Consider the following 21,324-nt stretch of genomic DNA (forward strand, 5'->3'; position numbering starts at 1 on the left):
CAGCACACCTTCCAGACCGACACACAGCTTACACCTCTTCTGCTCCGTCGTCTTTCCATCGCCCCTGCGTCTCAACTTTCCGTTTTGTCTCAGATTTCCGTTTCTTCCGGTTGCTATCTGACACACTGACAGCATGGTGCCCCCGCTGGTACAGAAGCTTTGTGGGAAAGATTGCTGCCTTCCTCCCGTAACCCACCACCTGATGCCCCTGCACAACACATCTGTCTTCACAAGTCATAATTGGCGTCTTAGTCACTCTCTGAAAAGTTCTTTTCTAAGACTAAAAGTCTGCCATTTGGATGAAATCCCACTGCTTGCATCCTGTTGTTTCTCATCAGATATTCTGTAAAGTGACAGTATTTTCAAAAAGCGTCAGCCGTGACAAACTCCTACTGTTCTTCTGTTTTAAAAGGAGGGTTTTTTAGATTTTATTTTTTACCTCAGACGGGTCCTGGTGACTCGTATCAAAGCAGGAGGCATCATGAATGTCACATCCATGACACCTCACTGTTGCAACTACAACTTTAGGTGCAAAAAATATCACATTTTTCGATTGTTTTTTCTCTTTTAAAGGTTGTATTGCCATTCACACGGCTCCACTAATATATTTTTCTGTCTTTTTGAGCTAATTGGAGATTAAATTTTTATCGAGGCTGTCAGTTAAAAAAAAAAAAAAAGTCAAAAGAAAAGGCAGCTCATTAATTTATAAGCTCCTTTCACTTATACTGCATTACCATTTCCCATTTTCCCATCACAGTCATGGCAAAATCCACTGGCAACAAGAAATGACTTTTTTAAGCTAAAATCGCAAAGTAAAGGTAGACAAACGCGACCGACACCTCACATCTCTGCAGCTTTTTTTGTGAAGTGGGGAACAGTTTGTGACGGTAATTTCCATAATACTTTTCAGGCACATTCAAGAGACGTTTGATGCTAAAACTTGATTTTAAAAGCCTGCCTGTGTCGAGATGAAATGCAGCCGCGACAGTTTGACTTATGGCTGACCTACAAATGGTTTGATAGATTCTAAAGCATTTATACAAATCGGAGAGCCTACTTTTTTAAAATTTGGACAAGTATTTCCAGGAGTTGTAGTTCTCCTGCCTCTGATCCTGTCATGTTTCGGCTGTTTATCCATCTGTTCCACATCTATTTTTTTCCTTATGACTGCAGAAATATCTGCTGTAAATGAATAATTGTTAACGTCTGTTTTTATAGTCTAAAAATTAGCAAGAAAGAAATTAGGCGAACTGTTTAAAACAATATTTTTAGGTTGCTCATCTACACGTCGCTTTATCAATCTACTCTTTTCGACGCGTAGCGTGAAAGATGAAGACATTGAAAGGTCCTTATGAATTTTCTATTGTCTTTTCATAAGCATTACTCCATTCTTCATCAGCAGCAGTCGTCTCCCCCTCGCCCCGAGCGTCCCCACGGCGACTGTGACAAGTTGACCGGGGGGGAGACAAGGGGACAAAAAAGGCCCTTCTAGTTTTGTTCCTCGAATAAGCCTCCCTGCCCACACTCGCTCACTCACACATACACCAGACGCGCAGATGCCCAAGGGTGGCTAGCTGGAAGGGGGGTTACCATGGAGACAAGACCAGGGCGAGAAAGAAGGGTAGCGAAGAGATGGATGGTGTAGGGGAGGGATGGTTAATGGCCAGGAGCTGATTTTTTCGTTTGTTTTTTGTTTGGAATGGGAGAGGGACTGTTTTTTTTTCTTTTTATGCTATCTTCTTCTTTTTCTTTTTTTTTTTTTTGAAGGTGCCAACTCTTAGTTTCATTTTCACCCCGTCTGCTGGTGGACATGAGGTGAAGATTTGTGCTGCAGCTGTGTCACTATCGTCTTCTCCATATGTTCATTTAATTGCTGGATTTTAAGAGTTGAAAAGTTTAAGGGAGAAGAGGACAGCTTTGAAAAGACGTCCTGCACCAGTGTAGCCTGGCCGCTGACTTCCAATTTTGTTTTGAGCATTTTCCAGAAACATATTTGTATATGCACACTTTATTCCCTTATCCATGGTCTTCTCATCTATTTTCACCTGTGATTTAACCGACCATCAATCCAACCATCTGTTCGTCTACCCACTTAGCTTTTTGTCCAGACATGTGTTGAAGTATCTGCTGTAAATTCACACTCAAGTTTTATGTTCTTCAAAATGAACGTCCGAAAAAGTGTTGCCCATCGAAAACAAACCTCGTCTGAACTGCTTGATTGTTCCCCTGCCTTCTCCAGGACGACGCCCGTGCTGATGTGGTGGACTGTGTGGTGCGGGACATCCAGAACAGCCAATGCCTGCTGAACGTGGAGTACTCGGGGGCCACCTGCCCACACGTCACAATACAGTTTGGGGACACCAAGGACGACGTGGGCCTGGGCCTGGTCAAAGAGGGCTTGGTCATGGTGGACGTCCGCAAGGAGAAGCACCTGCAGAAAATGGTGAGTGGAGCGTTAAAACGATCTCGGCAATTCCTTCGGTTGCTGTAGCTGACTGAGAAGAGCAGTCCACAGGCAGGGGTGCGAGACGCTGCACGGACTGATATTTCAACGTTTGTGCTCATTTTGGCTCTTTTATGTGTATTATTTTAAGTGCCTTTTCTGTTTCTTGTTTGGGTGTGAAATATTGATGGACACCAAAGTCCTTGCAGTCAGAATGGTATTGAGCGAGAGCGCCATGACCGGCATCTCCTTAACAGCTGCTGCAGTTTGTAATATAGCGGAGCAGTTAAACACGTCAAAGTAAAAGTGCTTGTATTAGCGACGGACAGGTTCGAATTGTTTATAGCGTTGTGCGACAACATGATGGAGAGGATGCCTGCAACGATGGACCCTTTGGTTTATTCTTTTTCCAGACCATGTTTTTCTTTCCCTTCCCTCCCTGTTGTTTACAAACCGCTGCGGATTCCAATCAGAGTCGGACATAAAGGAGGCGACGGCCGTGATTTGTCTGCGTGCCATTATTTTCATATTTCAATACATCATTTGTAGTCACATGCCAGATTGGGTAAAAAAAAAAACTCTCTTCATTACATGATCTTCCAATCCACTGATCCTGTTAGAGAAATGTGACTCCTCTCCTCTGAGGTCAGTTTGTTTGTGCTCTCGCTCTTTTTTTTTTATATACAACAATTGATATTTACTTCGTACGCAATACATTTTTATGTATGCTCAAAATGATCTCTAAATGTAACGGTTTCGGTCAGAATTTTAAATGCTCTTGTCTTATTAATTTTGGACTTTAATTGATTATTTTTAATTTTTTTTTTGTTCATGGTGGAATGACTGCATTACAAGCAACTTCTATGTGATATTTGGAGACAAATAAGTTTCAATTTATACAAACTCCCCTTCGAATTTTTTAGCAAGTTCCAGGGAAACCACAATCATTTTGTAGCCATCTAGAAGCTTCTGACATCATTTTGGCTGAATGTTTAACTACTTCTAATATCAAAAACGGTGGAGCTAATTTAAATGAGTTGGTTTGCTGGCAACGGCCCAGCCCATAAATATCCGGGTCTTCATTCCTGAAGTGCTATTTGAACCTGATTCATCCATTCTTTAATCAGTTTAGGGTCATTGTCCTGTCATTGTGTCCTAGCGTTACCCGCGTAGGTGTTCATTTATGTGAAAGTGAAGAATTTGGAGCTGGTCCTCCTCATTTCCCTGATGCACCAGAATTACTGGGAGGATTGTTAAATTTTAAAGACCTCACACCGACTCCTCTGTTTTCCTTATTCTTATTTTGAACTAGCCCATTGAAATTCTTTGTAATAATGCAACCCGGAATGTAAAAATCATTAAAAGCTCAAGATTAATGGCACTTCTGCCTATTATAACTGCATGTAAGATTGTGACTGAATCAGTGTACATTTAAGCTCCGCTACAATGTCATTTTGCCAAACGGTGAAGCTTTGCTCATTTACTTTTCACTCGTTATGCTAATTCCTCCTGCAGACTCAAAGCTGCTCTGTACATCAAAGATAAAGTAAATGGGAGATATGGATTCCTGCTGCAACACGTACTGCTCCTACACAGCCCTAATATTAATCACTGTCTTTTATATGAAAATCAAATGCACAAAGAAACAGTTAGATGTTTCCATAAAGTGGAAAGGTTAACTAAACAACAACGAGGTCCGGTGATCAAAGCCTAAAGTTGTTAAGAGCCCACTTGTCCGTGAAGTTTCACCTCCCACCTCAGAGTGTGCATTGTGAGAGTATTTCGACTTCCGACCTCCACAGTGGAGTGAGTGACCATAATTCAGTCTTGGCATAATGGACCCTACAGACGAATGACAGTGATTAAACCCTCCTAGCTATTCCACTAATAGGCTTATAGACTGCACACAGATTTAGGTTTTGTAGGATCTAATGGTTCCTGTTTAGTATGCAACAGCTGTTTCTCCATTTGCCCCCTCCTTGCTGGCTACAGCTTGATATTTTGATCTGAAGGAAGCTTAACAAGCAGCAGTGTTGCCAAAGTGCTTACAAGTTTGTGTTAAAGTGAAGCTCTACAGCGTCTCCTGAAGGTAATTCCACACATAATCTGAGTCGCGGTTCTGAGTATCATTGAGATCTTCCATTTAATCCTACTTTGAACAATGAGCAGAAGGGAGATCAGACTACTTTTTAGACGCTGTCCAAGTCGTAGTTTCTTTTTTATAATTTATTTTGTTATTTTGTTTCTCATCACCTAGTAGTCTGGTAGACTCAGTTCAGTTGGGAACCAAAATCGCAACAGTTGTTACGTTTTCACACCGCACTGTCAAACAAAGCTAACCTTTTGAAAAACCTGTTCACCTCCTCGCCTGCGGTGGCGCTGCACCAAGAGCCACTGAAGGAAACATAACAAAGCGCAACTTCCTTCTTTGTGAAATGTCAACAAAAATAGAAAGACATCAGATTTTAGCAGTTGTAGGATTTCTCTCGTCTTTGCTAGAAGTCTGCGAGCCGTTCCTCCCTCTAGCTCTTGTCTCATGAATCTGTTTTGATTGTATTCAACCAGGATGCCCTGCGGGAGAGTTTACTTCCTGCTTTTGGAGCGGTCTCTGGTCTGCTTGGCCTTCACATGGGCATTCAATGTACCGGAGTTGGTTTGTTTTGGTCTCCGTCAGGGTTCTATTGCGCATTCCCTCCTCCCCGATCGAACTGGACTTTCTAGGCAAACAAAGACGAGCTCAATTACAAAGCAGGCTAAAACAGGGCTGGTCTGAACGAACCCCATGTTAAAGTCAGCTGTTAAGACATATTCCACACCTGTTCTGCTGTTCTTTTTTTTTTTAAATGTGTCCCGAAAAGATAAATATGTAAGCAAGTGATGAAGCGGTTTAGATGAGCTATTGTTCACAGCGTCAGCCGGCTGAATTTACAGTTCTCCCTGCTGCTTTAGTAAATGGTTGCATCTTTGATCTACAGTGCTTGTGTTTGTGTGGAGTCATTTGTTTACAAGCTGCACGCCGGCTTAGAGATTCATGGGTGCCACGACTCCTGCTGCTGGTGAGACAACAAAAAATACTGTCCTGCAGGAGCAACAGCCAAAAAATGTTTTAAGATATAACCTTTTGCCGCCACCTGGATCCGTGCCTCATTTTTCATCTCGTTTAGCCTTCGGCGCTACAGTGCGGCAACGCCGTCTTCCGCGTCCTCGTTCACACCCCTCCTCCTCTTCCACTCAATCAGCCCCACATGTAAAAGTGACTTTTGTCCTTCCCCATCTCATCCTGTTTGTCTGTTCTTTATCCAGTGCTGGGGATTGGAACATGGTCACTGTAATCTGTACTCAAGTTCTAAAGCATTATATAACAGATGGGCTGTAATGTTCATTGGCACTTGAGCAGCCATTAATAGTCAGTCATAAGTGCACTGAAGGTTAACACCAGTCTTTGAGGGTGGCTTTGTCCCAAGAGGGAGACAGCAGGGAGGGGATTTTCATCCATTTGGAGTTTATTTCTTTTTCAAGTGCATTCCACCTTAAGCTGTACTTTAGTAGATGCTCATGATGCACACCATATGGACAGCTGCTGTTTAGCATTTTTACCCAGAATGGGACGTGCATTATGATTTAATGCCTGCAACAGATTATTGGGGAAGTAAGTGGAATTAGACAAAGGGGAACCGGATGACGAGCAAAAATTATGACCAAGATAATGTAATATTAGCACACTGTATCTACTTAGGCAGATTTAATGCTCCAAAATCAAGTTTGGTAATGTTGTTGTAATTCAGATATAGATCTGGGGGACTTTTTTTATTTTTTATTTCTGCACCAATGTTTGTTTTTGTTTCAACAGCCCCTCAGGGTGGAGTTCTGCTGTACTTTGTAGATTGCCAGGTGAGGTGGCTGCCATATAAAAGTGTCGGCCACGGGTACATGTAATCAGCATGTTGGTGTCATAAATGAGCTGTTAGCAAAGCTCACCAGCTCAGTAATAGTTGCCTCAGGCAGCCAGATTTAGAGCAGTGTCAACCATGTCATTTGGTCTGATTGCCCCCGATGGCAACTGCTATTCTTGAGTTGGTGGAAGACTTTTTTTTTCTTCTTCTTCTTCCTCCAGTAGAATTTCTGACAATTATGTAATTAAGTGGGCATTGATTTTCCTATAATGGGAAACTTGGGTGTAGATGCTAAAAGCTAATTGAATTTATTACAATGAAGTTAAAACAACTGCTGTGGAGTATTAAAAAAAAAAGTTAATACCTAAAGCAAACCAGAGATGATGAATGTTTGCCATGTTGATTGATTCTCTGTGCACAAACATTTAGTCCCCCTCTCTAACAGCCCCTAATACGTTCCCCCTCCTCAGGCAGAGCAGATAAGCTGAGCTTCTCTTAAATGATCCTGGCTCTATAAACTCTTAAAACAATGGCATCGTGCCACACGGACTCACTAATGCACTTCCCTCTTCTTTTATCCATCCCTCTAAATTCTGTTCCTCATACATTTGTCAAATTCTGCCATTTTAATTTTAGCACTGACGCACCTTGAGCTCTGCCAGATGTTGCCATGTTGCGACCGTTGACATGATGTTTGTAATGCGAGAGCCTTACTAATCTGCACATCACCTTGAAATCTCCATGCACATTGTAGAGCATGGTGGCGGCAGCATTATGGTGTGGGAAGGCTATTCTCCGACTGGTCAGTGTTGAAGGTTATCTACTTTTTCATCTGTCATAAAATAAAGTTTGTAATTTGGCGAAAAGTGTGCGTGTAAGACGCAGTATTGTCTTCATCAATTTGATCTCGTTTCCTTTGTTTCCTAGAACTTGTATCTTTTTATCACTCGCTTCTTAATTACTTTGCTTATTCTTGCATTTAGTTTTTTTTGTTTTGTTTTTTTTTTGGGGGGGGGGAGGGTTATCCTCTGGTGCTTCTTTTTACCGCTTTTATCATCAGTTAAAAAAAAAATCCTACCAGTCTCCCCTGACTGTTTTCCCTATTTTTATTATTTGTTAATAACCCTCGGTATTCATTTTATCTAAGCGGAGCAACGACAAGTGATCTGCACAGCATTTGGTGGGAAGCTTGTTTGGCTTTGGCGAGCTCTAATTTGCATTTTGTCTTTCAGTGCTATGTCATGATGAGTAATAATCCCCAGGAATTAGAGTGGAGAGCTGCTCAGATCAGACCTGGCAGCAGCCTGATAATGAGCTCCGATTTAAAATGTTGTGTGATTATTTGCAGCTTGCATCAGCTGATGTTGCCCCTGTGAGACTCCTGCTGATAATGTCATAATGCCTCCTTTACTATTTAAAGCAAAGGCAGAGGTGCAAGACATGAACGGCGTATTTGCTCAGTGGAAAGAGAGAGAGAGAGAAAAAAGAAAGGCATACCGGGCTCAACAGAATTAGAAATAGACCTGAAATGTATTTTTCTTTCTGCCTGATTGGTTACACAGAAAGCGCCCGCAGCATCTATTTTTGACCAGCGCGCAGAAATCTGCACCCGGACCTGATATTTCTTTGTCCGAGACGTAATGAGTCTGTCATGGCAGCTCAAGTGGAAGATGGCTGTGTGGTTAGCAGCACTATCTGTTGTGCTCGGCTGCTTTTCACCAGTGTTTTCTGTCAGCAGCTGCCAGCGACATGACTGATTCAAACTGTGGCAGGCCACTCGGTGCCGACTGTCTCGTCCAGTCGCCTCGGCTAACTGACACTGGTGCTAGCCCCGCAAAGTCCATTAGCGTTACAAGCTAATAATCTCCAGTTTGCTAATCACAAGTCAATTACAAATACGGATGTGTTTGTCACTTCTCCGCTGGCGCAATTATTATAAATCACCAGCGCTCACTTCTTCTGCAGTATCGATCCAGGCCTCATCTCTAAACTGTCCCTTAGGACCAGATTAAGATATAGCAGCGGCGTTTACAGGCTAAGCTCATGTATCTGAACACCTGTGTCAGACCTTTAGTGAGAGGTGGTGTGCCGGTGTGTGTCAGCAGAAGGTAGACTGTGGGGAAAACAGCTGTGAGGTAGCTTTTTAAGTGTGAGAGTGACAGATGAGTCGAGGAATCTTTAATTACCCAGGAAGCCCCTTGGGAAATATAGTTTGTTTTTTTTTTAATTTTCTCTGCCTATATTGTTGCTGTGTTCATATGGAGGTCCTTCTTTTCATGTATAAACGTTGAGCAGCGCTCTCTGAAGTTGCAAAACGCTTTAGGCAACTTGAAAAGTTGTGAGAAGCTTAAGATGCAAAGAAGATTTTTGTTATTTATGCATCTTTTTTTTCTTCTTTTTTTGCACACACACACACACACACACACACACTGCCTCATGTGGTTTGTTTTAAAGTTCACAGTTAGAACCCCCACTGTAGTTAATGGCACAGCGGGGTAATTGTGTTAATGGAGTTTGTGAGTGTAGCTGAAGATTGAGCTGTGTGGCTGGATGTGGGGAATCCATACAGGAAATAAGTGTGAGGAGGCTCACGCCTCCAGGGATGGCTCGTTCCATTTATCAAAGCACTATTCTGCACTTTGGCACATATACTATACTGCAAAGGAGGCTTTGTATCATGGAATCCACTGCAAAGAACAGCTAAGGACACTGATTGTGTGCTGCATGGAAACGTGGCGCTTCTTTACTCAAGATGCACCGCTGCAAATTTATTCCTGTTGGGCAATCTTCTTTTCATGTAGCCCAGATGTTGCTCATTAGCAGAGTGGCCCTCATAGTTATGACACATGTTTTAATGAAGTACAGAAAAAAATTATTGGATTAAAATTAATGACAGAGTGGTGGTACATTAGAGATAAGACTATTTTTAAGCATTTTTAAGAATCTTTTTCTTTTCTTTTTTACTGCCACAAATCAAAGAAATGGAAATATAGTGAAGTGTAGAATAGTTTAGTCCAGGTTTTTCTCGTTCATATATTGTGGTTTTTATGCTTGTCTCATTCTTCAGTGGAAAAAGTAAAACTTGCTAAACCAAGTGGTAGCATGCTAGGACAGTCCGCCGTGTTAACAAATGTTAAAAGTTGACAGGTGAGACTATTAGCGAGACAAGAAATAAAATAGCATTTAAATTCACTAAATCTGCAAAGTCAAAGTGAAACGGAAAAACAACAAACATTTATGTCTATAGATTTTGATCACATTCTGACTAAGTTTAAAAGTCCATAAGTGGTTCCTAACCATTTTTTGGAAACTTCACCCAAAGGATTTCTCAAGTTGCCATCTTCACTTTTTAACTACGGTTTCACTCTCATTGTGCTCTACGGCTGTGTGCCAGCAGGTATTCTCCCCACTAAAGGCTCAATATCTATTTTACAAGAAATATTGGAGATGGGGTCTTAAATGGGCAGTTTGTACTCCGTCATTATTGACTCTACACACAGTCGAGCCAGGTTTCACGTCTTCCTCCTACCGCTGATCTGAGGGCCGAGCTGGCACGCATCTCTTCACAGACTGTAGTCCATCTTCCATGATGAATGCATATAAATGTCTGCCCACCGTCATTTCCAGACTTCTGAGATCCAAGATGTTCTCATTTTGTTGTTTTTTTTTATCTGGAAAAGAAAATGCATATTCAAGGATTCAAATTGGAACAAAACTGTAATCTCCTTTGATTACAAGGTGCCTTTGGGAGAGAGCTGGACAGTATATGCATCTGTTGTGTTACATGAGTGTGACCTCTTAACTGTATGAACCCCATGCTGGTGGGCTTGTCATGTTAGTTCCCACCAAAGTGTCTGATCTTCTCCGACAGCCATGCTGGAAGGGAGGCTAACCAGCAGGCGACAGGAAGAAATCCCAGCCAGCCTCAGATCAGTGGCACTGACCCTCACAAATATGATGTGCACTTGTCTCCCTTTGTTTCTAGTATCAAAATACTTTAAAATTTTTCTAATAAAATTGTTGAATATCTTAAGACTGCCACCAGGTGTGTCAAGCTAATCGCTACTATCAAAATAGATAGTAAGAAAAAGAATTATTCAAGGCATCCACATCGATAATGACTGTTCACATTGACGCGTTTCATCCAACAGCAGTGCTCTAATAACAGACATTCACCATCTCCCCCAAGTTTGAAACTCTTCTAACTTAGTGAACAAAACATCTGTGACCCTCTTTAGCCAACAAGACTAACACAACACCGTCGTTTGAAAGTACTTTCCCTACAGGACATGCTAGCTCCACTGACATGATCATGCTGATGTTTGAGAGCAACTTAAAAGATGATTTGTTGCCATTTGCTGGCTCAGCACATGTATTATGATGCTTATTGCTAAGAGAAGAGAAACCATCAGGAGCAGGTTAGCTGGGACCTGTAGGATCGACCATTTAGAAATCAACAATATCCTTTGGCTGAATTAAGACTGGACATCACTAAACCCAGAACCAGAGTCAATCAAACCTTGGTTAGACTGGTTATAGCCACCCAGTAACTTGATCCAAACCGTAGTGATGCACATAAGCCACACGGTGACAAATTCCTCTGCTGACCAGAATCGTTAAGAGGTATTTAGCAGTTATTGTGGTCAGCCTCATTGATGATGGCGAGGTATGGTGAGCCTGCTTCCCATTCAGCATGTTGATGTTCACTTTGGGATTCCCTCGTCCCACTCAGCCATGACAGGCCTTGGAGAGTTCTTTCTCTGGCTGGCTATGATGCTTACAAGACGAGCTCCTCTCCATCAAACCACTTGTAAGGTGACAAGTCTGAAGAGACCCCCTTTTATCCCCTTACCCCCTGAGCCCCACCCCCCCAAAAAAAGCCTGGCCTCTTCTCTGCTTGCCATGCAGTATTCATGCATGGGCATGTTGAACGAGAGACGTCTCTTAGGACCGTCTCTCTGCCAAGTACTCTCAACTTGAAACAGTGTGGGCTACAAACATAAAAGCCGTTATGTTCCAGTGCATGCTCTGATGATGACTGTTTAGTGCAGTGTTTCTGCTCTCTGTGCAGACAGAGAGGGTCTGAGATTGCATGAGAGAACAAAACGGGGTGTGGAATCTGATTTCAGTGTTTTCCCTCCAGTTATGGAAAAAAAAGGAGAAAATTATGTCTTTACCCTATTAAAGTTGTGATTGAGCAACAAAGACAAAAAAAGAACAGAAAAGGTAAATAAATGTCAACTAAGGCAAAGTTGACAGCATACATTAAGGACCTTATTTCCCCCTTTTCACTTGAGTGACTTAAGTCAAGAAGTACGTAAACAAACCTTTAATAATCAGCTTTTTCTGTGCACTTTATCCAAACTCAAGTTTTCCTTCGCCAGCTTTAAAATCGATAAATAAAGCTGCAGCTTACCTCCGCACCAGAAGGACTCAACCTGCTAAAGACGTGCAGCATTAGCTCATCCTTACGTCCATCACTTTCACACCACGTTCACCAGAACACCACCTGGACATGGCACGAGGGCCAGCGCTCCGCTCGCTCTTTCAGATTCACAGCCAGTCAGAAAAACCAAGCGGTGCCAAAGCGCCGGGCCTGCACCACCTGTCGTTCAGCTCACCAAAAGCCCTCACACCAGCACACACACACACACACACACACACGCACACACACACACACACACACACACACACACACGTCTCTCATTTATTCTAATGTCAGTTACCTGAATCCACTCAAACTGACTTGTGGAATTCGTGGAACTATGTTTTCCTTGTATCTGACAATGAGATCAGCTCAAGGTAGTGCAGGTAAATAGGAAGTGATGGGTTAAAAACTGTGAAACGTGCAGTTTTGTGGTTTAAAAAAAATAATTAAACTCTTTAGGGGGCTTTCTTGAACATGCAGTTACATCTTTAGCCAAACTGTCTATGGTCTCCACTCATCATACTGGCATCTGTCTGGCATATGGGAGCTCTGTTGGGTCATCCAGACAAACACCACCACCAGCTGCTCTCTCCTACCCAAGCTCTTCACAATTACTGCATTTTTTTTCTCTCTCTTCAGCTCCCTTCCCTATGATCAATATTTATCTCTCGAAAACTGCGCTTCATCTGAAAACTAACCATCTTTAGGTTCTCCTAATTACTACTGTCTTCCTTGCTTTGCTGAAACATTTTTTAACCAAATTCAGGATCACACTTCACTGCCGTCATCTTGCATTTGCCTTCCTTCCTGCGTATTTCATGCCACAGTTGTTTCCTAAATGAGAAAAATTCCTTGTCTTCGCCACGCCGGGTGGGTTTTTGCATGCATTTGAGTCATAAATGAGCCATTATGCCTTCCCCACTGGAGTCCATAGAAGAGCAGTGAAAGACGGATCCGGCGCCTGATACACGGCACTGTTTAACCAAAAAAAAAAAAAAAAAAAAAAACGGGAAAATCTAGAGTTCAACTGATTGGCTGCTGTGTTCACTGAACTGAAGTGTGCAGAACGGTGAAAGATGAGGGTGGAGCTGATAAAGGCGCCCTCCCCACCAGACAAGTGAAACTTTCAGTACGGCAACATTTCATCTTTGCATATTGTCTTGTAGTGCTCTTGACTTTGCATCTGTTGCGAAATATTTTTGCATTTACATGGAGACTTATAATTAGTTTTGAAAAAAAAAAACTGAATGCATCTTGTTGAAAGATGCATGTTCCTTGTGCTTTTATTTTCTCTGGAATTTATTGCCTTGGTTTCAGACACGCAACTGTCCTCCACCTAAGTTTTAAATGCTGCTTTTGGAAGACCGTGAAACATGATGTGAACTCCGACAGCCCCCCCTACAGAGCCCGAATGGCATCTACTGCCTTTTTGTGTGCGTGTGTGTGTGTTAAATATCATTGGTGGGGTCCTCCATATGGTGACATCTGCCTGGTGGGACTAACGCGCCATACTCGTCCGCCTTCCAAAAAAATCTCTTGCCTTAGTTGGCTTTGATGGATGCCTTGTGCAGGCACAGCACTTTCCTCCCCACTCACACACCCACACGCACACATTCAGAGCCGCCGCACGATCCAGCTGTAGGTCTGTTATCTTGGCCGTGCCGTGTGCAGCGCAGATATCTAATCAACCTATGTGCACAAGCTAGCTAAGCAATTAAACTCCAGAGTCCTATCCATCCCCATCCCACTCGACTGTTTTAACATCTGGCATGCTTGTTTTGGCGCTTGAGCGCACGCCAGCTCGTCTGCTGCTGTAATCAGCTACAAAAAGCGGCGCACAATTGAATCTGTGACATGGTTTCGTCTTTTGCTGCAAGTGGAATTTGATTCCGTGTTCCTCCTTTTTGCAGCTGATTTCTGCCGTGTTGACCCAGAAAAAGGCCCAAATCCTTCATCTGCCACGTGGACGTTATCCGCCGAAGTGACGGAAAAGTGACTCGGTGTTACTTTTTGTTGGAGTTTGTTCAGATCCTGTACATAATGTGGTCTGATATTGGACATGGTGAAGGACACCTTCACTGTGAGGGCTTGCCACTCAAACTCTCCAAGGTCCATACTTCCTCTTATCCACCTAAACAAATATGCGCTCACTCCATCCTCTTCTGCCCCCGCCCCGACCCTGTGTCCTATTACTCATCACTGGTTCATTCAAAGAGGCTAAATGGCTGTTCTAGCAGAAGCAGTCAATATGCTCCACGTTTTGCACATTGGCCTTCATTCCTCCTCTAACTCTTACATATTCTGTGTACTCAGTAAATCTTTTTTTTTCCCCTTACTGTAATAATTCTTCAAAAAAGACAAACCTTTCAGCATCTCACTTCCAAAAATCCATTTTCATCTTTAATTTTTAAACAAAACATGTTTAGCGCCTGGCCTCTGGAAAACCACCTTGAGATGAGATTGCATCATTGTGACAATGTTTAAAACTACATAGAATTTAGAAGAGTGACTCCATGACTTCACCAGTGTAAGAGTTTGACCTTCATTTAAGAAAAACAGCATGGAATGTTTTCTTTTTTCCCCCCCACCACTGTACAGTAAAATCAACATCACATTTGGGCCCTGTGCTCCTTTTTAGCTTGTGGCTCCCTTATGGCGGCCTGCTACTGCACTTGATTATAAATCGCTACTCCAAACTGACGAGGTGTTGGCCCAAGGCTCGAGCGGCAGGAGGATTTAAGGAAGGCTCTCATCTCAGTTGACTTTGATGGTTGAAGTTGTTGCACGAAGAGCAAAGTGATGCGCCGCACGCAGCGGGAGGAAGCAATGACCCTAAAAAGTGAGCCATCGTGTGACGTCAAAAAATCTCTGCCACGCTTCCCACACTCCCTGTAGTGACATAACCAGGCTGCGTCTAGTGTGTTACCTCGGTCCTGTTGATCTTCAGAGAACACGCTGCTCTTCGCAACCTCTGTTACATGGAGAGTGAGCATGTATCCTTCCTCTCAGAAATTTGAGCTTTCAACGAGAAACTCAGAAATCTCCCTGCATGCTTGGAAGGAAATGTCTCCACTTGAAGAGCTGGTGGAAATGATGCATCGGTTCACTGTAATCCTTAAAAAAAAAAAAAAAGAGGCAGACGTGACGTGGTTGTGTTGTATTGCTAACAGCTCATCTCTTTCTTCCGTAGGTGACAGAGTACCTGAACAGCCAAGAATCTGCCAAGAGTGCCAGGGTAAGTAGCTTTTAATTTTTTTTTTCAGTTCCTCACTTCCTCCTTGTTGATGGAACAAGAATCTATCAGTGATGATATCTTTTATTTCCTCGCTTCCAGCTAGGAGTGTCTTGCAAAAAGTATTTATACCACTTCTCTGAAAATGTTATGTTACAACAAAGTGAAAGTTTTCTTATGGATTTTAGGTGATAAACCAACATAACCTGTGTAAATAAAAAGTAAACGTATCCTTCTTGATAGGCAATCTTTCCATAATAGCGTCAACTAGATAGAACAAGCTTGACAGAAACTATCAGCCATTACTGCTGCAGTTCTTAAACAATACATTGCTCCTGTGCTCTATTATTTACCCTGTGGTTCTCTGGCGCGTTCCCACGAAAAGACCGTCATGTGACTGTAACGGTGAGCTTGATTCACATCCGAGTCGCTGCCGTGTTTTCAGGATGTCAGGGAGGAGCACAAAAACAGGCAGCAGTGTGAGAAATGGAAAATGGCTTCATTCAATTTCATTCATCCCTAATAAGTAGCGCTAATTAGCACAGTTGCTAATTAGCTATGAATCACAGCGTTAACAGCTGAGTGCACATGCCTGAGAACAAAAAAAATATATATAAAAAAATAACATCCTACACAGACACAGTTATGCATTCAAACAAAGAGATGGGACAGTTTTATAACATTTGCATAACTCTGCACACTTTTGCAGCCACTTTGTGGTAACTGCGACATTTAAAGGATGCATGTGGCGGTTTATGAGGCGATGCACTGTCTGGGTAATGGAACAGGAGAAGTAATAGACTGAGTGGTGTTGGGAGGAGAAAAAAAAAGGGAGACGGCGACGCAGGCAGCCCCTCGCAGCTTTGCAGGAATTAAGTGTAATATATGTCTGGTTGTTTCTCCCATTGTGGTTGATTAAAGCCTTTTTCTTATCAGCTTAACATTTGGCGCTACGGAGATTTCCGCGCAGACGACGCAGACGAGTTCGGATACCGCCGTTAAGGAGATGAGAATAAACTAAAGCAACCATCCAGTTAACGCCATTCCAAAGACCGACACGGACAGGAAGCGATGCATTGACGAGAAGATTAACCCAAACGACAAGCATGGACTCACTCTTCCTCCTTTTAGGCATTTCATCCCTTCTGTCTGGCTTCTCTTCCACTCGAGCATAATTTTTTATCATTTCTTTTTCTCCAGCTTGCTCCTTCAGTGATGCTTAAAAATTTCGTGATATAATTACTTTCCATTTATCCTCTATTTCCTAATCAGCCCCTGCAAGCTAGAGCAATCTGCACTGTTGCCAATCTGTTATTTGCCATGTTATCTTGTCAGCAAATTTCCTGTGCGAATGATATTAAGTATGTGTTTCAGCCAATCATGCTCTTCAAACGTGAGGTTCGACCCCAACCCCAGCTTTATCTTTCTCTAGAATGGAACGGTTGTTTTTTTTTTTTTTTAAGGTAAAGGATTAATTTTTCTCCTTAGCAAATGCTTCCCTAATAAAATGTGTGATTATGTTGAAAGGTGTAAATTCCTTTATTTTAGAAAAGCAGTGCAAGTGAAGCCACACGGATGAGGAAAAAAGGATGAATTTATTTTTTGTCTTCAGTGTATATTTCTGTGACACTTTTGCAGATGTTTTTGTGGGGAGTGTTTTGTCGTTTATTCACTGACTCACTTTTTCTGACCAGTAAATATAGATGCCTTCATGTGGCATTGCATCATCTCTCCTTTCTGTAAAAGTTTACATTCTAATACTGATGGTGATGATCCCGTCTCTGGCAGTCTCTGCTCTTTCTGTCTCCATGCCATATCAGATACAGTGTTTGAACTTGTTTCCAGGTAATGAATCTTTGCATTCTATTAAAAATCTACGGAATAAAAAAAAGCAAAGTACTAATATCCTGTTTTTTTTTTTTTTTTTAAATCTAACTGCTTTTAGTCATAAGTATGTATGAAGTCACTTTTTAAAGCATTTGCTCATCTGCAAAGCAGAAACAACTCTGAATATGGGTAGTTGGCGGCTAGACGTGATGATTTAAATTATTTTTTTGTGAAAACATTTCTGATTAAGATTGCATTTCAATATCAGGTCCTCTGCTGAGTTCCAAGCGCATGTTCATTAAAAAGCCCATCAACTTTAGTACAAAACTTTTACAGTCGAGTTTAAAAAGTGTGGCTTTTGAAAAACATTTCCCCATCTTTGACATTATTTTTCTAAATGAAACCCGGTGGAGGTTGGAACGAAGTGCTCATAAACATTTAACAATTCCTGATGTCTAAATGGATGCTACATTAAATTACAGCTGTTAGTAGACTTCCTCTGGCTTTTTAAATCAGACATCGACTCCCTAGTTTGTGTCCACAACCCACCATTTAAAGCTTCTGGAAACCATATCCACAAAATGAGACGCACAGCGCTTCCTAAACGGACATCAAAAGCTCTGGGTTTTGCATCTCTGCTGCATCTTCAAGGTCACCCTGCCGAAGCCCACGTCAAGGGTAAAACATACATCTGTGCGTTTATGTTCACTTGGAACGAGGCAGATAGTTCATTTGCATTGGAGATGTACGGCGGATGTTTTCATCACCAATGAAGATCCATCACTTTTACCATGTGGTGAGTGACAGCTCGGTGTGTGAAGCCTTCATCCTGAGCAGCCTAAGCTGATGAAATGAGCAGGAGCCTCTGCCTGCTTCAGAGTGAACCCTTTAAACTGCATTCATTCCCATGATAGGAAATTTGGACTCCAGTTTGTGCACATCAGTGTCACGGGGCATATCACCGCAGTATTTATTGTGCCATAGACCAACTACAGATGCTGATATGGGGACAATAAAGATTTTCATCATTGCCAGATGAACTTGCGGTCACCTGTGCCTTCCGCCTATTCTCTTTTTTTTTTATTATTATAAAAAGACGGAAAATGCTTAAATCTAATCTGCTTTGGAAAACTTCAGCTGTAAGAATTGTGGCGTAAAACCAGAGCACAGCAGTGAAAGATATGACTAGATATTGAATTGTTTAATTTGCTGCAAATAAAATGCCTGGAAAAAGTTGTTTAGAAAAGATGACTTCGTATAATATGGCTGAAAATTTTTTGGGAAAAAATGACTCGTAGTATTGTATGATGTTCAAAATGGGGGGAAAAAATGAATTTACGCCTACCTGCATCATCCATTTGCCATGCCTCCACCTCAGCCAATCAGATGCAAGTCGTCACTCTGCTTCAGCCAATCATCACTGAAGAACCACTTAATGAGGCCCAACATCTACGGATCCACCAGCTGTGCTTCGACCCACCTCCTCTCCACCTCCACCATTGTCCTCCGAGGATCCTCCATCTCCAAACTTCACTCCAACTCCACTGTCCAGGCCCTGGGGGGCAAAGAGGGAGAGACGACCCTGAGCCTCGCCCAGAGCTGTTCATGCAAGCTTGCAGCAATTCTCAGCATGCAGGTCTTCTGCTTGGGTCTGAGCACCAAAGAACTTCAAGGCAAAGAAAACTTTCCAACTATTGCTTTTACTGTGTGTGTCTCTCCAGATTAAAATAGTATAACATGACCTAAAAATGTTATAGTATGACTTTGAAATGTTGAAAAAAATAAAAAATGTCTGTATAGTATGGCGTTCAAAATGTGCAAAAATGACAATGTATGATTTACATTGGTTTGTAAATACCAATGTACCAACTTGTGCTACTTTAATTCGAAACATTATGTACAAATGTATGTGTAGGTTAACAGACTCTGTAAACAGCCTGATTCACACTTTGACCAATCATTTTCAAAGCTCGGTGACATTCTTATCTAGTTTGTAGAATCAATAGTTTGTATGGCAATGGATGATTATAAAAACATTTATTCTTGTTCTGTTTCTTGTTTTTAGGGACTATAATTGTCTGAATAAATGAAATTGACGATATGACGTTCAAAATAGGAAAAAATGATAGTACCGTGACCCCTCATTTTTCGCAGGAGTTGCGTTCCGAAAATAACCCGCAATAAGTGAAATCCGCGAAGCAGTTACCTTTTATTTTTTACAACTATTACAGAGCATAATTAAATACTGTACATTGAAACCAAAGAACAAAACCCGTTTTCAGGTCAGCGGATGTGCGTGTGAATCAATCACGGCATGAATGTCATCCGGAGTCGTGTCATTAAAGCGCAGGCACGTGCTTCGGGCCAGGGTGCTTCCCCTGGCCCGAAGTGCCCTTTTGGTCAAATGTTTTTTTTTTTTTTTTTTTTGTGATATTTCCTAAGCCCTCTTCTGACACATAAAAACATGTACTAAAATTATTTTATTTATTTATTTTTTTGTACAACATAAGCCTTCCGGTCACCTTGTTACCTTTGACCTTTTGCCCGTGACGCATGACGCAGTTGCCTCTCGCGCATTGAGATAAGGCGGCTAACTGGAGCTCTACGGAGCGAACGTTCCAGATTACAGAACAGTTTTTGGTGAATTATATATTTAAAAAAACGTTTTTGGTGAATAAAGTGGAGTAGTCTTGCTACTTGTCAGATGACGGAAAACGTTGAAGTATAGTTTCTGCTTCAGCACGAAGTAGCTGTTTAGGCAGAGAGCTAATGAAATACAACAGACACTGACAGGCCTCTGCGTCTGGCTTGCTCTGAAGAACTACTGAACGGGAGGAGACACTCAGGTAAGGAAAAACTGTTCTTATCTATCGATTCAGTATTTTTATCATACAGACATTAGGTGGTTGTTGTTGTGCTATTAGCTAGCTGCTAGCTAACGACTTTGCTAGCAAAGCAAGATGACTAAAAAGCTTCTCCCCTGTATCTTTAATGGACCTTACCAACTCCGCCCAGAAACGCCCCCAAAAGTCCCACGTGGCTGCATGTCTCACAAACAAAGTCTCGCGGAGCTTAGTTTCTATGTGTAAAGATGGCGTCTTTCATTTCGACTGACTGCAGAGTACTTCTGAGTCGATTAGCGTAGCTGTGGACAAGATCACTGATGCCTATTGTTCTTGGAAAGCTGGGTAAGTCGGGGATTCATGGTTTTGAGGGTTACTTTTGGAATCAGTGATTTCTGTTGTTGGCAAATGTTTGAGTGTCCCTATGCCTGTTACTCGGTACTCGGTGCTAGCGTGGCTAACACGATTACAGTTTAGTAAAAAGCCTTTTCAGGTAAAATAAAATATTTAATGTATGTCAGATACGGTACACATTGCATATTGATCTGTTCAGCTAACGTAAGACTGTGTAACAGACAGGCTTCAGGGTGTAGAAGTAGTTTCGGTACTGCCATTATGTTGTACTTGGCTAAAAGGTTTTCATAATGGATGTGTTTATTATTGACTTTCTTTTTTTTCAGAATTGGTGGTCAGTGTTCACACATAGGCCTCCTTAATATATTTCAAACTTCAAAATTATTACAATATGTCTGTCTTATTGATCCTACGACGGTTGAGCTGCAGATGCGGTCGTGCACAAGCTTTGATCCAAGCAAGGCATTCCGTTTCAGACTTTGGAAATATGTGAATTTTAGTTCCACAAATACGATCAGGATACCTGACATCGCCTGTACAGATTCCCCACTGACAGTGGAGAACCATTCTTATTTGAGTCCTGACGCAAAAACTTTCTCCCGGTCTGCTAGTCCACTTTAGCATGTGTTTACTACTGTAGCTTGTGTTTGTGAGACGGTCACGTACGTGGTAGCTGCGCAGTGACGTGAAATGGGCAATAGCCAATGAAACGCGGTCCCTGTGGTAAGGTCCATGATAGCAGTCATTCTTTAGTATTGCTTATGCAATAGGGGCACATCGCCCGTCCAAAACCGATCGTCTCCATAATGGATATATGTCTTCTAATTTCCTTTGCTGCATAATGTACATTTCATGTATTCCAGCGTTAGGTAAATGTATCTGGAAGGAGAATAACACTTAAATAAAAGTCCAACAAGGATATTCAATTGGAATTAAAAATAACTCACCATGAATTACCATAATAGATATAATGTGTGTAATAAAAGTGTGTCATTAATGAAGGGGGAAAAACCTCAATCCAGACTTTAAGAACATTTAGGGTCTGGTTTGCAGAGTATTAAGTTAATTTTTTCTCTCCCAATTATTCTATAAAAAATACAGTTTTGTTTAAAAGACTTTTTTAATTAAATAACTAATTTTTACCAAACATTAATATTTATTTGCACACATCAGAAATCTTTTGTTTTGATTTTAGGCCCTGCTCAGGACATCATGTGAGAATCACCAACCAAAACTTTGAGTCGCAAACAAAAACTTAGAATAGCAAGAAAAGATTTCTGACAAGAACAAATAAGTTTGTTTTG

The 21,324-nt window shown here is 41.7% G+C and overlaps 1 protein-coding gene across 1 annotated transcript in view; it reads left to right on the plus strand.

Annotated features, from left to right (window-relative positions):
• Positions 1-16,899, plus strand: part of snd1 (staphylococcal nuclease and tudor domain containing 1) — a 167,479-nt gene extending 150,580 nt beyond the window's left edge. Inside the window, exons 22-24 of the mRNA XM_014982396.2 lie at positions 2,240-2,443; positions 14,955-14,999; positions 15,933-16,899. Of these exons, the coding sequence (XP_014837882.2) occupies positions 2,240-2,443; positions 14,955-14,999; positions 15,933-15,998 (315 nt within the window). The 3' untranslated portion in view covers positions 15,999-16,899. The remainder of the gene's footprint in view (positions 1-2,239; positions 2,444-14,954; positions 15,000-15,932) is intronic.
• The last annotated feature ends 4,425 nt before the right edge of the window (positions 16,900-21,324 follow it).

Source organism: Poecilia mexicana, unplaced genomic scaffold, assembly GCF_051168715.1.
Source record: "Poecilia mexicana isolate PSO_F unplaced genomic scaffold, ASM5116871v1 scaffold_23, whole genome shotgun sequence".
NCBI classification, from domain to species: domain Eukaryota; kingdom Metazoa; phylum Chordata; class Actinopteri; order Cyprinodontiformes; family Poeciliidae; genus Poecilia; species Poecilia mexicana.